This window comes from Perognathus longimembris, chromosome 5 (genome assembly GCF_023159225.1).
Source record: "Perognathus longimembris pacificus isolate PPM17 chromosome 5, ASM2315922v1, whole genome shotgun sequence".
Taxonomy (NCBI): domain Eukaryota; kingdom Metazoa; phylum Chordata; class Mammalia; order Rodentia; family Heteromyidae; genus Perognathus; species Perognathus longimembris.
The window spans coordinates 56,566,702-56,585,041 of record NC_063165.1 but is presented as its reverse complement, the minus strand read 5'-3'; the positions used below and the strand labels follow the sequence as shown (position 1 = coordinate 56,585,041).

Here is an 18,340-nt window from a genome sequence, read left to right as displayed (position 1 = left end):
GGACCGAATGAAAACCACATGAGCCCTAATTACTAAAGATATATAGCTTTCACATAGGCTGAGGAAGAGACAAAAGGATTGATGAACAGCTAGGAAGTTTCTAGCATTGTCTCTGTGGGATCACCAAAAATCCATTTTATTGCTCTTGAGTTGGTTGGCTGACTTACCTACCTGTTCCTGGTTGTAATGCTATGCTATCTCTTTGTAGCCATTTCACAATCAGATTATTATGCTTTGTAAAGGAAAAGCTAACTTTCTCTCTCCACCTGCGTTACTATTATTAATCATTGCTATGAAAACCTTAAAGAGGCCAAAATAACACACTGTGGCACTAATATCAGAAGGTCGTCATTAATATGGGCAACATAGACCGTTATCAGAACTTCCCTTTCCTTTCCAGTTTACCAATGTTCCTGTGAGAATTAATCATAACATTAGAACCATGATCTGTGGTCCAAGTAGGGTGGATATGAATTGAGGTGTATTACGTAGTGGGGATGACAAAAGATGGCAATTTTAATTTAGCAGTTTTGTTTTACAATCATCCAATTTTGTGAAAATAGGGCAGAATTTTGAGGAAGATGCTTCTGAGAACAAGCATTGAGAATATCTTTCTAAAACACAGAAGGCAGACATGTCTATGACTCTAGTTTCATCCAATCAGCAAACATAATATGGGGAAGTTCGGTTTCCATCTGCTGTCCACATGCCTGTCGCTCTCTTTCTTTAAAAAAAAAATCCATGTACTTTTTAATTCAAAAAGCCTGAAGTGAACATCACACCAATTCTTTAGTATAAAGAGAACATCATACTAATGATTATCAGCACAATTTTCACAATTACAAAATAAGACAAAAATATTTTTCCGGAGCTGGGAATATGGCCTAGTGGCAGGAGTGCTTGCCTCGTATACATGAAGCCCTGGGTTTGAATCCCCAGCACCACATATATAGAAGAACATGACCAGAATTGGCTCTGTGGCTCAAGTGACAGAGTACTACCCTTGAGCAAAAGTAAGCAGGGACAGTGTTCAGGCCCTGAGTCCAAGGCCCAGGACTGGAAAAAAAAAAAAATATATATATATATATATATTTCCCCTCAAAGAAAGTATGTCTGATTGCAATGGTTTAACATTGAAAGGGGCTGGCAGTGCCAATTTTATTGCATAGTATACATTCCTTCCTCCATCCCTTTCTTTCCTTCTTTCCCTCCCTCCTTTCCTTCCTTCCTTGCTTCCTTGCTCCCTCCCTCCCTCCTCGTCTACCTTCCTCCTTTTCTCCCTTCCTTCCTTCTTTCCTTCCTTCCTTGCTCCCTCCCTCCCTCCTTGTCTACCTCCCTCCCTCCCTCCCTCCCTTCCTTCCTTCCTTCCTTCCTTCCTTCCTGAAGTAATCCGTTTGCTATTTCCTTTTCTATGTGCTCTCCTTTTTAAGAAATCCCTGTCTTCCAAATGATCTAGTAAGATTTTACACTTTAAATTATGTTTTTAATTTTATTCAGCTCTTTGCTTTTTGAATATTCCTTTATTATTGCAATCTGTTCCTGCTTCATGTATATAATGGTTTATTTTTATCCCTAAAGATGGTAATTATCATGATGTAAATTAAATTAAATTAATTTATTTATTTGTCAGTCTTGGGGCTTGAACTCGAGGCCTGGGTGCTGCCCCTGAGCTCTTCTGCTCAACGCTAGCACTCGCACTTTGAGCCAAACCGACACTTCCAGTTTTCTGGGGATTAACTGGAGATAAGAGTCTAATAGACTTTCCTGCCCAGGTTGGTTTCAAACCATTATCCTCAGATCTCAACCTTCTGAGGAGCTAGGAGTACAGGCAGGAGCACCGGTCTATAAGCACCAGGCTTATAGTGAAAATTTTTTAAAGTATGTTCTTTCCCTTGAAAAAAAATCTGTTTTCCCAAGTTTATTTTTTTCTTTTAAATTTCATTGGACACTACATTTTCTGGGTAGGCAGTTTTTCTTTTTCCCTGTGTCTTTTAGTGTTGTATGTTCACATTCAAGATGTAATTGAGAAGCTGATTGAAAATTCTAAATATGAATGTGAAGCTTGCTGCCCTTTTCTTTTGGATGATGTAGCTGCACCAAGTGTTTAAAGAGCTTCTTTCTACTTAAGCTGGTCAAATTTCCCACCGAGGAGCCTTTCATTCTCTTGCAGAGAGGGAAAAGGTCTGGCTTCTCTCTTCCCTGAAGCTGAGCAGGAAAAGTTGTTCAATACTAGGAACATGAGATTGGAACAGAGAATGTTAACCTGGTGGTACAGCTCTCATCCAGCCCTTCATATTTACTACTGTCCCCATATATTCAGATTTTAGCTACATGATTGGATTTTCCTGCTTAGAATACATTATGACTATTGGCCACAAGCAATGTACATTTATCACTTAAGCACAAAACTTTGCTTTGGAGTGTCAGGGGACTGGAACTAAGAGTTTATCCACCTCTATCCTTTCATATTTGCCAAGGTAGAAATAAAGGCAATGTGGTAAAATATAGTCTAGATTGTAAAAGACCCACCATAAGTTATGTATATATCATAATGACCAAGAAAGTCACATGACTCCTCCATATTTCAAAAGTGCAGAAAAGTACAGTCTTATACCTAGGGGGAGGCCAGAAATAAAAGCTGAATAGCACCAAGAATTCCTTGTTTTGAGACTGATAGTTTTGGGTCTTTCCCACATTCTGAATTGCAGCCCTAATTGTCCTCCAGCTTTTCCCTGCTATTTCAGTGCTGGTGCTTTCTAAGCCTGCTATACTGGCTACCACTTGTCCATAATGATGGCACAAGTGTCATCTTTCCTGTTCTTACTGTTTCTTACGATTACATCTTGAAAAAATATTTTCGTTTTAGGAGAGCTTCAGAAAGGCATGAAATCATTTGCATATATTAATATATTTATATATTATATAAATTATATATTTTTCAGTAAAACTGATTATCATCATCTCTAAACTGAATGAAGTTTGTGGTAGTAATGAAAAGACAGTTACTACATGTGATTAGATACATACTTTACTTTAAAAAAGATTGTGCAAACATCACAAATGTGCTTTGATATAAACAGCCTTTAGATCTTTCTAATTCTCTCTGTATTTTGGATATTAATTCACATGTTAGGAAAGCAAGGATGAGTCATTTGTTGAGTCTTTTAAGCACTGTTTAATTTTCCAGAGATATACTACTTACTTAGATGTCAAATCTTTTTTCAAGTCAGAAAGAGGCAAACTCCTTGCTTTTTTAAATCAAAAGTATTGTAACAATTATTTGCTTGTTTTACCTGTAGTCTACTGCTGTGAACTCTGGCTTACCCATCACAAACTTCACCGAGGGAATTAATTTCATTTGTTGTACATGTTTGTGTTTTTTTTTCCCTTTATTGTCAGTGATGTACGGGGGAGTTACAGTTTCATATGTAAGGCAGTGAGTACATTTCTTATCCAACTTGTTACCTCCTCCCTCATTTTCCCCCCACATCCCACTGCCCATTTCCCTCTACCCCCCATGAGTTGTACAGTTGGTTTGCACTATATGGTTTGTATGTATTGCTGTTGCATTGGTTTGTCTTTTTATTTTTTGTCTTTCGATTGTGGTATTCCCTTTCTCTTCCCTAGTTCCAATACACATATACAATATCCCAGGTACTAAAATCATTTACAATTGTACATATTTTTGCTCATTCATTTGTAGTTTGCTTGGTTTGGTTGCTCTAGGCTGGCTTGCTCTTGCATCTTAGGTCAGTTGTAGAGAACTGAAAGTTAAGCTGCAGTAGGTTCCTCAGCTCTACTTTTGGTGCTTTCATTTTTCCTGCTTGGCTTTCCTGGGTTTGTTTTTACATCGGTACCAGGGTTCCAAGAGAAAAGCAAAATCTTTCACATCCTGGTTATTGCCAAACAGTACTTTCATTACCTTACTGTGAACAATGTAAGTTACAAAGGCATCCTAGATGAAGGGAAGGAAAAGGCATTCTGCTTAAGTAGAAGACTCAACGTTTTAGCCTACAGACCAGTCAAGATATAGGGAAGTAGAACAATGGAGTTGTATGTGTGTGTGTGTGTGTGTGTGTGTGTGTGTGTGTGTGAAGAGACATTATATTCTAGAGTTATCAAATGTTTAATCAAATATTTTGATACTAAATACATAAACCTTGCATAGCTTAAAGAAATGAATGGGTTGAATCACATTTTATTCCCAAATATAGTAATTTCCCAAGTGTATACATACAAATGATCAATTTTTCCATTAATCCCTAATGTTTCTCATTCATAAATCAGCTCATCCAGATTATCAAGATATAAGTTAAAATTTACAGTTAATATATAATAGCTAGTTATGAAATTGAAACCATTTATAATATGGCCATAATAAAACTCATCCATATGTCTGTTGAGATGAAGTTGTTGTCTGTTGAGATGAAGTGCCACTAATATTCTTTTGCCCATGCTAACTTAAAACAATTGTCCTCCCAATCTCTGATTCTGCAATAGCTGGGATTACAAGAAGGTATCTCCACACCAGGCCAGTGTTTCTGAATTAAGATGCATGTCCTGTATATATACACATATATATACATATATTCCCATACACATATATGTCTAACTCAGATTGAGACTGTAAGTATAAATACATTGAACTTTAAAGATTTACTACAGAAGAGAGTGCAAAAAAATCATTAATCTTGGAGGAGGATATTTTAAACAAATACTAACATAATTTTGTGTGCTTTATGCTTCTTTTTCTCTTCTTGTTTATTTCAGAACGCTGCGATGACTGGGGACTGGACACCATGAGGCAAATCCAAGTATTTGAAGATGAGCCAGCTCGCATTAAGTGTCCCCTCTTTGAACACTTCTTGAAGTTTAACTACACCACCGCCCACTCTGCGGGCCTCACTTTGATATGGTACTGGACTAGGCAAGACCGAGATTTGGAGGAACCCATTAACTTCCGCCTCCCTGAGAACCGCATCAGTAAGGAGAAAGATGTGCTCTGGTTCCGGCCCACACTTCTCAATGACACTGGCAACTATACCTGCATGCTGAGGTAGCTTGTCTCTCCATGATGATTGTTTATTCTACTTTGGTTCCTAGACTTTTATGCAGAGAATGAATGCACCATGAAGTTCAATAAGGGAAGAATCACTTTGGTAGAATGATATTTCTCCTTAGTGGTTTAGTTGGGATGAGCTGAAGGAAAGCATGTAGAGGGGGAAAATATGCCTGGGAGAGAATCCAACATGGGTGATTCCCTTTCAAATTCTAACACATAGAAGTTTGTCTCAAGTTGGACCTGAGTTTATTTGTGCTCTTGCTATAACACTGGGACATGCCTACCTATGTGTCTTAACTAGACATCCATTTATTTAATAAATAAACAGGGAAAGGCGTAGAGTCTATTCATCTCTGTTATTCTTGGAATCTCTTGAAGTGGCTGGCATAAGATAAACTCTTCGGGAGGCATCAATATATTTAAGTGTATGCTTCAAAACATCTCTACCAAAATTATCCTAAGAAGCAACAAACACCAAAATCTTAGGAATCTAAGAATATAATTGAAAGCAGCCTACCATGACTGCAACATGGATTTTTGAAATCATTTAAAAAACTTAGTTATTTTTTTCTTTCTTCTGTTCTTAGGATTTGAACTCAGTGACTGAAAGGTATTCCTGAGCTTTCTGGCTTAAGGCTAGCTATCTCAACCACTTGAACCACAGTTCCATTTCCAGTTTATTGTATGTGCAGGCATGTGTGTATGTATGTGGTTAATTTAGAGCTGAATGTCTCATAGACTTTGCTGGCCAAGCTTGTTTCAAACCACTGTCCGCAGATATCAGCCTTCTAGCAGCTAAGATTTAAAATGTGAGGCAGCAGCACTGGGTTAAAAATGGAGGGTGGGGGAGATTTGCTTATGTTTTACTCATGGTTGCTCATTAGCTTCCAGACTATTTTGTCTTCTGAATTCCTGTCTGGGTTTTTAAAAATATAACCCCCTACTATTTGACAGGTATATTGATTTCCAAGAGCTGTGCAAATCACATATAAAAGACTTAAACAAAAGTCTGCCTCTAGAAATTTCTGCCTCCAGAAATCTAACATCAGAATCTGAAGAATCGGCTTCTCAGGAGCTCTTTCCTTGACTTGTATAGGGCCATTTTCTTTTTCACTTCTACAAGGTTTTCCATGTCTGTGGGTCTGTGTTATAATTTCTTTCTTCCATATATGTTATATAACTCATTATTTGCCTTAATTACATCTTTAAAAGACTCAGACTTTCCTGTCCAAGCTGGATTTTCACCATGCTCCTGAGATTTTACCTTCTTGAATATCTAGGATAAAAAGCTTGAGCCACCAGAGCCCAGCTTATGACTATGTTTTGATAAATGCTTGTGTTTATGTTATAATTAATGTAGTCATAGTTTACATTTATGCTTACATAAATTTTTTGCTCCATTAGATTAAAGAAAGGTAGTCCCTGTGTCCTCAATAGGTCCTTCTGAGGCCTTCAACAGATACTCAGTTGGTTGGCATAGAATCTAGACTAATCTGTGGACTCCAGAGAGCCAAGATATTCATGTTGCCATTAATAGGTCCGAAAAGAACTTAGTACAAATAAAAACTGTTTATATTGGAAAGAACACTAGATGAGGCATTTCTCTCGGTTTTAAATAGCATACCACCATTTTCTTCTTAATCCTCTTCTCTTATTTTTCTACTGAGTCCAATATTTTACTGACTGAGAGGATACTGGATGGACATTTTCAATAACATGCTATATTTATTTCCTTTTTTTCTATATTTTCATCTTGTGGAGAAATGTTTACAAACAAAAAGCTAAGGCTTTAAAAATTGTCCTGGAAGCATGTTTATTTTTCTTGCCAGTATTGGGACTGGCACTGATGACCTCCTACTCTCTCTTGGCTATTTCTCTCACAGCTGGTGTTCTACCACTTAAATCACATCTCTGTATCTAGCTTTTTGCTGGTGACAAGAGTTTCTTGAATTTGGCTGCCTTAGCTGGATTTGAATCTCAATCCTCAGATCTCAGCCTTATAGTATCTAGGGTTACACATGTGACCCACCAGTGCCAACTTCTGGAAACATTCCTTTTTCAAAGGTGTGTTTAGCCTGATCAACTGTGCTTAAATATATTACCCTTACCCTTACCTTACCGGCAATATCACTGAGATTTTGCTAAGTGAAAACTTAAACTACACCCACCCCACCCCTCCACACACATTTAATACCATATATAAAGTAAAAATATTTTAGTACACTAGTAGTAGATGATTGTTTTCTTCTTTATTCTTTATTGCCAGTTGGTATAAAGAATGCCTCAATAAGTCATTTAGGTTTACAGGGCAAATGCAGATAAGAATCATAGCCAACAAAATTTTAAAAAAGAGGGAAGGGCCAGAGGGGAGGCTGAGTGAGAATGTTGAAAGGGTGATATTGACTGAGATACATTGTATTCATAAGCTGCTTTAAGTGGTAACTCCTTTGCATAACTACTTAAAGATGATATTAGAATAATAATGCTTAAAAAGTGAAATATCTCTTTGGTTCATTTTAAAGCAGTTGCCTTGTTAAACTGAATGCTGATGACACTGCCTGGTCATTGCATATTTCTCTGTTCAGGAATACCACATATTGCAGCAAAGTTGCATTCCCTCTGGAAGTTGTTCAGAAAGACAGTTGTAACAAATCCCTAATGAAACTCCCGGTGCAAAGGCTGTATCTAGAAGATGGTATTCAGAAGATCTCTTGTCCAAATGTTGAGGGATATTTTCCTCCCACTGTCAAGCCAACCTTCACTTGGTATAAGGTAAGAACATTACAGCACATTTCATTTTTTAAACTATTCTTATTTGCTGAGTTAAATGTTAAAACTGAATTTTGTTTATCTCCTCAGTTTTTCTGTTTTCTTCATTAGTAACTTTGTACCAATCTTTCATCATTTCCTGATTTTGTAGTATTTTAAAAGGAAGAGGTATATGGGTTGCTTTGTCTCAGCCCACTATTTCTTAAGTTACACCCACTGGAATACCAGAATGGATGTAGTTCTGTCAACTACTCCTGGAAAATGTCTTGAGAAATGTTTCCACTTTCCACTCAGCATTGCTTAGCAAAGTCAGAAGCTGCTGATTCATCTAGTGAATCTCAACTCTTTCATTAGTCAGTACTGTAATTTATTATTTATGTGTGTTTTCTACATTGTCCTCATTTGTGGGCAACTTCCACCTGTTGTCTCTTCCACATCTGTGAGATGTGGAAAGTGTTTAATAAAACAAAATAAGAGTGTTGAAGGTGACACTTGTGGCAGCAGCACAGCTTTTGAATGCCTTCAAGTCTCCACAGACTCCAAAGCTAAAAACACAAGGGTAGTATTTACAGCACAGCTTGGGACAAGTTCTCCATAAGGATGGTTTCCAATTGAGCAACAGAAGCCTTCAACAGTCTTAAACCTATGTGGAATTTGTACTTGAATGGAAGGGAGAAGAAGGAAATACTATGTTGAAAGAAAGAGACCCCAAATGAGTCAACAAGAACTCACTGGTATTTATGATATGCCAGTGTGAAAGCACTAGATGAAATGGGGAAATGTACTCTCTGAGAAAGTGAGTGTCCAAGACAGTTAGTAAGAAGTTGTGAAGGGTTGGAAGCAGGTGTAGCGCCTTCCAAATAAAAAATGACAAACCATGCTGTGGAGAAACTGCAGAAAGTAGAAGGACCCTAGACAAGCAGCTCCAATTACCTAAATCCAATCTGCAGTACCTCAAGGAAGCAAGCAAGCAAACAGACTAAATTGGATCAGGGCAATATAGTGGGAGGACAGATAAGGGGCTAATAAAAATATAAGAAGTGAGACAAACTTAATAAGGTAATTTTTAAGACTAAGTCATCATGGTTTTGAAGAGTAATCTCTATTAACTTAGAAAACATTGCCATGTTCTATAGTCCAGAAAAAAGTAGTTCCACCTAAAACTGAGCTATTAGTGAGTCAAGATAAAATTCTATTCAACATTACAAAAAAGTAGAGTCAAAAAATAAAAGGTAAACAGAACAACATCTTTGCAGAAAATAAATTCCTGAAGGATGTAAGCTAAAAAGCATTAAATACCATCAATGTGAGAAATAATTCCACAAATGAGGGGAATTTGAAAAGTCTAGAAATGATTTAACTCATTAAAAATGTAAAATGCAGAGAATAAATTATTTCAGGAATGAAGCAAAAGGAAAAGTAGTGGAGAGACAAATGCAAATACACAGTACCTGATGAGTTGAAACAAATAGGAAGTGAAGAAAAAATTAAGAATAAAGATAACATATACAATAAGAAGAAAAGTGTAGTCATACAAATATCAAAAGAGGGTTTATGAGAATAAATATTATCAGAGCTAAAGGGAATATTTTATAATAAAAAGGTTATTTCATCAGGAAGTTATACAAGTACTAAAAGTATATGTGCCATCTAATAGTGCTTCAAAATACATGAATCAAAAGTTGGCAGAATTCAAAGGGAACACAATTTCACAAAAAGTTAAAATTTTTAAATTTCTTTATATTTGAATTGTTAGAGAAGCATCTCAAGAATAAATTTAAAATCTTCTATTGACCAAAGATGAACAGTTTGAACACAATAAGTATATTATTTGTAGTGATTTCAATCAAATGAAGTAAGTTTAAATTCATAAGTTATAATTGCATTTTATAAGTACTTACATAGTAATTTTTTGAGTGCTGTCAGGAAATCAATTACTATCTGTAAAATTAGTAAAGAGAACTAAGTATTGTTTTTCCTAGAAGAATCATGCTATTGAAATAGTGCCAAGAAATATATTTTTATAAAATTATTCCTATTAATAAATGAAGGAAGAATGATAGATCTTGAATGTTACTTCGAAATCTACCATTGACTAATATATCTAAGTATTATGCATTTACTGCTAAAATCACAAATGATAAACCACCAGATATGTATCTTCTGATGAAAGAACACAGTGTTATCTATCACCTTTCCAAATGAATTAAAATGGAGTCTGATGAAGCCTTTTTATAGTGCTTCTATCTGCCAGATATGAGAGAACATAAGATTATATTGAACCACACCAGTGGTTGCAGTCAGCAAATCCAGACTGCAGAACTATACAGACCAGATGTTCCGGGCTCTTCTGCCAGTAAGTGAAGCAAAGGCATGGAGTGAAAATGTACAAGTTAAAAGAGGCAAAGACATTTTTTGAAAGTGGAAAAAAGGGCTCATCTAAGGCTGTTCACACACATGACACCCTCCTAAATAGAAATAAAGTGATTTTACTCTGAGGTGTAGACAATTACTTCTTGGGGTGTGATTGAGGAAGGAGGTGTGATTGACACAGAATATGTGGAAAGCTTCCAAAAATGATCCACAAGTCCTCTCTGTAGACCTTGATGGTACTAACAATCATGTTTGCTTTGACATAATTCATTAACTCAAACAAACGTGTTGACTGCTTTTGTAGAGATGTTTCATTTTTATAACAAAGTGACTAAGAGTAAGAAAGAGTATGAGTTCAGTGTATATGTACACATAAGCAATTGTGGTATATGAGCTTTATCTGAAATGTCTTTTATTCAAATAAACAATAACATTATGAGAGAACCTTATGGAAGTCAACATGTGTAAGGGTGATGGGTACCCATCAATTGTTACTTATAAACTTGATAATGGCACTATGGTGAGAGTTGCAGAGGCTGTGTTATAATTTATAGATACACACAGAAATATTTGCTAAAGAAATGTTATGGTACAGGGTGCCACTGGCTCATGCTTGTAATCCTAGTTACTCAGGAGGTGAGATTTGAGGATGGGGTTTGAAGCCAGCCCAGGCAGAAAAGTCCCTGTGAGACTCTTATCTTCAATTAACCTCTCAAAAACCAGAAATGGAGCTGTGGCTCAAAGTGGTTTAGCAATAGCCTTGAGCAAAACTGCTCAAGGATTGCACCAAGGCCCTAAGTTCAAGTTTCATGTCCAAGAGAAGAAAAAGAAAAATAAGGAGATTTCCTGGTATCAGTGATTTTCCTCAGAATAGTCTCAGGATCCAATGATTGAAGATAGAAGTATGATATGGACTGAATTGATACTTGTGAGCGTACAGAAGCCTATTTTCTATATGCTCATTATTTAAATTTTTCACAGGAAAACACTAAAATATAATTAAGATAATTTTAACTGTCTACAGGTACAAGTTTAATATATCCTCCAGTTAAAAAGTGTGTTTATTTGTCCTAAAATCAAGGTCACAAAACACTAAATTTAACTATTCAACCATATGCCTATTTACAGCCATTTTCTAATTTCCATTTTATTCATGCACTTCCTCTACTGACAGTGTTCATTCTTCCTTTGGAATGGATCAAATTCTTCAACCTTTATGAATTGTTCCTTATTTCCTCCAGCCAGTCATCAATTTTTCCCTTAGATACTCCCATCACTATTTATCTATGCTGACTTTAGTGACATTTTTCACTGTAGTTTTTGTAGTCAGTCATTCATGGATGTACAAAACATACTACCTGAAGTTCAACTGTGTTCAGTTAATATGCTATGGGTAAGGGGACATTACAAGGAACAAAATCTATGCCTCACCTGCAAAAATCTCAAAATGATTATATAATTTAGCATAGACAGATTTACAAGGAGAAATCATATTTTTATCCAAAAGTGGAGCTTCATGACAGAGAGGAATTGCTGCTGGGCTTAGTGAGAGAGATATCATATCATGTGATCTATGAGACTATTGTGTGAGGGTCACGTGTGTCATTTTCAATGATTTCCCCTGTCTTTTCTTCCTCCCATCTGAATGAGTGGCAGTACTATTAACCAAGCCATGAAGTGATGGAGGAGAAGCTGAGGAGCAAACAAGGCATTTAGTGAATGTGATATTAAGTTAGAGATATCTGTGGGACACCTGGGTTGCAGGTGGCGGTAACTAGCAGGTAGTGGATGTGTATCATATGGGTTTGAAATGTAGGAGAAAATTCAAAGCTGTAGAGACAAAATTAGTTGTATTTATGTGATAGTTGGAGCTGTTAAGGAGACTGGAGCGAGAAGACAAGCTATCCAAGGTCACACTCTAGAGAGTCTGTTCATGAGGTGAATGGAAGTATAAAATACAGGGAAGAGTCTGAGAAAAATCATCACTGCTGTAAAATTACTATTGGAACAGATATGTGGTGGTCTTTGAAGTCAGCCCAGGCAGGATACTCCATAACACTCTTATCTCTAATTGAGGAGCAAAAAGCCAGAAGTGGAGGTGTAGCTTAAATAATAGAACACCAGCCTTGAGGGAAAAAGCTGAGAGACAAGTCTGAGGCCCCAGTAACAGAACACACAAATAAAAGTTATTATCAGTTTTAGTTTGTTTGATTTCCTTTTCTTGCAAGTGGAAAGCGGCCGAATTAAAAGAAAGAAGTGGATACAGTACTAATGGTCCTAATATATCTTATATAGTAGGAAGACAAAGCAGCAGTCTAGTTATTTATATGCTAACAGATACAACACTCCTCACAACCCTGCCAGGTGTATGTCACTCTTCTTAATAGATTAGGAACAGGTTCTGCAAAAAGAAATAGTGGTAGCTACTAAAGTATATAACCATAAAGTTTTACTTCCCTTTTGTTCTCTTGGTGCCTTTATGAAGTAGGTTCTTTCATTTTCTTCACTTCCTACTTCAGAAAGATGTTTACTTTTTCCCTGCTTTGACGAAATCCTGAGGCATACAACATAAAGATGGGAGGATGAATTTTGGTGTACAATTCGGAGTCCATGGTCCATGGCCTCCTTTGGTTTGAGACTTGTGATGAAGCAGAAACAACATGTGGGGAGAGCTGTTCTCCTCATAGTAGCCAGGAAGCAGATTCAGACAAGAATGCTACCCCTAATCCATTCTCCCAAGAAGCCTACTTCTCCCTTGAATAGTTTTTCCCACTACAAATTCACTGAAGGGTTTAGCCACAGAGGTAGTTAAGGGCCTTCCTGAGTGCATAACCTCTAAAACTTTCATCAGCTGGTACCCACATCTTTAACACATGAGCCCTAGGTACAGGGCAACTGAGCAATTGTCCAAAGGCCACAGGCCTAAGAGCTGAAATTCTACACACACACACACACACACACACACACACACACACACACACATTCTTCTATAATATACTCAAAACAATCCCCCTGCAAGTGAAAAAGGGTGGGATTTTAGGTCAGTTCTGTGTGGTTACAAAGCTGGTACTCTTCCAGGACTGATGTGGAGAGCACAATCCAGTTTGTACTTTTAGGGCTTAAAGTACTTTGAGGGGCATGTTGATCTTTGAACAGTGTTAGTTTGTTTCCAGGGTGGTGGGATCTAGGGGAAAATGTGAATAGAAGGAGAGGGAAAAATTGAGAGGACCTTGGACAAAGGGACATTGGAAGGAACAGAAAACCAGATGTTTCTATTTCAGAACTGGACAGAAAATAAGAATTGAGGTTTTTCTTCCCTGCTTCTCTTCCTTTCTCATCTTGTGTTCTGTGTCTCAATGTTTCCTTAGCTCAGGACTCAGAACTTACAGTTATCTAAATCAACAATTCTGTGAAGTAAATTGTTGTTCAGTAAATGTTTATTGAATAAGCTGGCTTTTGAAACAGTCCTGGAAAGCAAACTATGGTTTCTTAGCAATTTACTGAATTTCAAAAAACCCATCTATCAAAACCTTCTGGAATACAAATATAAATTGGAGACTGCCCATGTATTCGCATAGACACTTCCACATATATAGAAGTAAATATAGACATATGTGTTCTTGTTACTGCTGCAGTTATTATTATTATTATTATATCTAGAGGCCTAATTTTTAGAAAAATATGGCAAACCTTTCCAACTTTACTACAACTGAATTAATTGTCTTCACTGTATTAGTTGAATAGCTCCAATTTCATTTTATAGAAACACTGGTGGAGATAAAGGTTTTTCCCTTTCCCCTGAGGACCAGAGGGACTGCTTTATTGAGTGGCTTGCTGATTACATTTATGGCACTCACTGAATATAGCAGAATACTGTCCACTACTGTTTGACAGAGTTATGTCATTCTGGTTATCTGTTTGCAGATATCTATTTGGCCTTGTACCTTTTGTGAGCATTAACATTGGTAATTTAACTTTAATGTTTAATGTAAAGTTACTCAGAATTATCAGACCTTATTTGTGAATCTCTCTCAGAGAACAGGAAAATTTTCTTTTTTTTTTTCCTGACAAAGTGCCAGTTAGGAAAGAACATTTCTGTAGAAGAGCCAGACCAGACTTTCTTCTTGGCATAGCATAGCATCTATTGTTGGAAGCATAGTCCAAGGCCTGTGTAATAGACTGTGTGTGTGTGTGTGTGTGTGTGTGTGTGTGTGTGTGTGTGTGTGTTTAAATGCTTGCTTTGATTTGTTTGAACAATTAAGTTTTTTTATATAAAATTCTCTGCCTTTTCCTATACTCCTAAGAATGATTTTTTTTAATTTGGCATAAAGTTAGTTACCATATTTTCCTCCAGAAATATACATGCATAATTCTACATGTACATGCATACATGCATTCATGCATTCATGCATACAATATTGTACATATGTTTTTTGGGGGGAGACGAGATACATTGTCATTTAAACTTAAAGCCAATATCAAATTAATATTTGTGAAGCCTTTAGGCTAATTGAGCATAAATAAACTGGTCTATATTTTCTCCCCCCCTTTATTGTCAAATTGAATTACAGAGGGGTTACAGTTTCATTTGTAAGGCAGTGAGTACATTTCTTGTTCAACTTGATACCTCCTTCCTCATTCCATGCCCCGCCTCGCACCTTTGCCCACCCCCTTTCCCTCTCCCCTCCATGAGTTCTACAGTTAGTTTACACCAAATGGTTTTGTAAGTATTGCTTTTAAAGCCATTTGTCTTTTTATCCTTTGTCTCTTGGTCTATACTTTTAAAAATATTTTTTCAAGGCAACTTCATTCATAACAGCTTTTTATTAAGTGGAAAAAAATCTAGACACAATCTCAGTTCAACATGTGAATGGAGGAGTGCATATCCATCCAGTAAAAGTTGTGAAGCAATAAGGAGTGAGTTATTGATGAACAAGGAGGAATATAAATATTATGTTGTGAGATTTTTGATGTGTGATTCCATTTATATGAAGTTCTAGGCCAGGTAGAGATAGAAGTGCCAACAGTGACCATCTCTGCAAGGCACATTCAATTATTCATTGTGGAGTTGGCTCAAAGGGGTAATGATTACCAGAACTCCTCAGTGAACTATATGCTTTATTGAAAATGGATTTTACCTCAATAAAGACGTATATTATGTGAAGGAGATGGTGGCTCAGGCCTGTAATCATAGCAGCTCGGGAGGCTGAGACCTGGAGGTATGCCAGCCCCTGAAGAAAAGCAATGGACTCCAATTAATGAACAAAAAAGGACTACTGGTTTAAGTGGTGGAGGGCCAGGCTTCAAAGGAAAGCTGGGCAGGAGCATCAAGCCCTGGGTTCAAGACCTTCTTCTCTCTCTCTCTCTCTCTCTCTCTCTCTCTCTCTCTCTCTCTCTCTCTTTCTCTCTCTCTCCCTCTCCCTTTCTCCATCCCTCTCTTCCTCTCTCTCTTATATTTTCTTTTTCTTTCCTTTGAATACTAAATACAACACCAAATTCTGTTACTCCATATTGCCCTTAGGAATTAAGTAAATAATTGAATGAATTACATGAGGCTAAAAAAATTGCATGAGAATAAGTGCCATTTCTGTGGGTATTTTTTTTCACTAGTTAATATGTGTCCAGATCCTAACAGTGCCTGAGCCATAGAGGGGATTTTGTGAATATTTATAAACCTTGAAGTACTTAGTCTGAGCAGTAGAAGTTACTGGCTTATGGGACTCTTGTGAGATTTAATCATATAGCACAAATTATTTCCTACAAACATCATCTTTGATGTAAAAATTCAGTAGCTCCTGACTATTCAAAATTGCAACTTAATTGAAGCTTTTGTATCCATCTCTTAAAATCCTCCACTCCAGGCAGTATATTCCATACACTCAGATTTTTCTATCTAAGCTCTCAACTCTATAAATTCAGACTTTGCTTCTTTCTTTTATATATTCCCAATCTTGGGGCTTGCAGCTCAGGGCCTGAGCACTGTCCCTGGCTTCTTTTTGCTCAAGCCTACATCTCAAGCCACAGCACTGGCTTTTTCTGTTTATGTATGTGGTGCTGTGGAAACAAACCCAGAGCTTCATGCATACTAGGCAAGCACTCTACCGCTAAGCCACATGCCTAGCCTCTTTCATATTTCTGATCATGCAACACAAATGCATTGATCTCCACATGCCAAAAATTGGTGAAGTTGCCAGGAATATAGATATAAAGTCCATCTGCTACCATTGAACTGAGGTTTTTTGATGTAAAAAAGGAAGAACAACACATGAAACAGAACATTATAATCAAGCAATTTAAATAATAAGGGAATAATACCAAGAGAGTTTAGATAAGATCTTGTCTATGCATGGAACTGTTTCTTGTTTTTCCCCTTGGTCCCAATAGCTGTAAATGTCCCAAAAGCTATATATGTCTTCTAAGATCTAGCCCAAATCTTCCTCCTGCATTCAATTTTTCTAAACATTTGCTGTTTGCACTCTGTTGCCACAGTAACCCCCTCACTTCATTTGTGATAATCATCCTCTAGATTGAATAGCTATAGTTTAGCAACCAGGTCTTTCTTATTTTTGTGCTTTCACATGGATCCTGTGTGAAGTAGGCTTATCAAATGGAAACACTTGTCCATAATTCACCACGACTGGACAGTCCCTGCCCACAACCTTCACCTCCTCACATGCTTCATTTCCTCAAGGATCTCACTGTCATTTCTTGTACTCTTCTTACAACGTTGTGGTTGGTTGTAACAGAAACCATTGCGTAGTTGAAAAATTGCTCTTCTTTTAACTTCTCACTTTTCAATACAGAATGAGGAACTTATGGGTCCACTAGAAATATGTGACATCTAGACTGACAAGTATTTGCTTTATTGTGGAAATCTGCTTACTGTTAACCCGTTTCTGATTGTCAGAAACATGTTTACTATTGTTTTCCTGTCCAATATGTTTACATGTCCAACACAAACATGTTTATTATCCTTTGAGTTGTTCATAATCCACTTTCTTCTGGATTCCAAACAAATGATTTAGAAACCATTGTAAACTTGGTTCTTCCAGGATGAGTTTTATAGCTTTAAAAATCCATTCTGTGAGCCAAGTGCTAGTGGCTCATATCTGTAATGGAAGCTACTCAGGAGGCTGAGATCTGGGGACTGCAATTGCAAGATGGTCTGGGCAGAAAAGTCCATGAGAATCTTGTCTCCACTTAACCATGAAAAAGCTGGAAGTAGAAGGTATGGCCCAAGTGATAGCATGCCATCCTTCAGCAAATAAGTAAGGGACTGTCCTCAGGGCCTGCATTTAAGTCTTTGCCATATATATATATGTATATGTGTGTACACACACATATATGTACATTATGTATATATGTATATGCATATATGAATACACACATTTACGCATGTGTATATACATGTATATGTGTGGATAATGTGAACGTATACATATATATGTACATTCACATATATGCACATATATGTATAGATGTGTGTATGTATATATGTACATATTGTATGTCTTAGAGACATTTACTGAAGTCTAAAGACAAGTTGCTTACAGGAAAAAGAGATTGAATCAGAGACTACAGGTTAAAATGAACATTTTATTTCCAATTTAACAATTTCAGTCAGTATGTAAGCTACACATACACACTCTTACAATGTGAATTACTTTTATTCCTAAAATGCTAATGGCTCTGAAATAGCTATGAAAATTGCCTTACAGTGAATTCTTGAAAATGATGTTAACAAGTTTAGTAATACTATCTGATTTCTCATCTTGATAAGTATGCTTTTCCAGTTCACCTTTCATTGTTGTAATCAGTTTATGAGATACAGATGCATTACACTCTAACACTAGGACTGCTCCAAGCCTAGACTTGGTGCAGGGCTCCGGTTTGGGACTAAAATGAAAGGTTGTGAAACAAACATTTATTTTGTCAATGGAAAAAAGAGATCTAGGTTCAAATTCCAGTTTGAGCGTATCAAGTGGCATGCCACTGACAGTTACTTAACCTTTATAGGTATTTGTTTCCTCATCAACAAAAAGGAGATAAGAACATTACAGACTTTATAGGTTTTAGATAGGTCATATATAATAAAAGATCATATGCCACATGCATAGCTTTGTATAACTTTTATAA

General features: G+C 36.7%; 1 protein-coding gene across 3 annotated transcripts in view; it reads left to right on the top strand.

Annotated features, from left to right (window-relative positions):
- Positions 1-18,340, top strand: part of LOC125351875 (interleukin 1 receptor accessory protein) — a 134,752-nt gene that overhangs the window by 74,684 nt on the left and 41,728 nt on the right. For all 3 annotated transcript variants that reach the window (XM_048346946.1, XM_048346945.1, XM_048346947.1), the window contains exons 3-4: positions 4,771-5,056; positions 7,648-7,834. In XM_048346946.1, the coding sequence (XP_048202903.1) occupies positions 4,771-5,056; positions 7,648-7,834 (473 nt within the window). The remainder of the gene's footprint in view (positions 1-4,770; positions 5,057-7,647; positions 7,835-18,340) is intronic.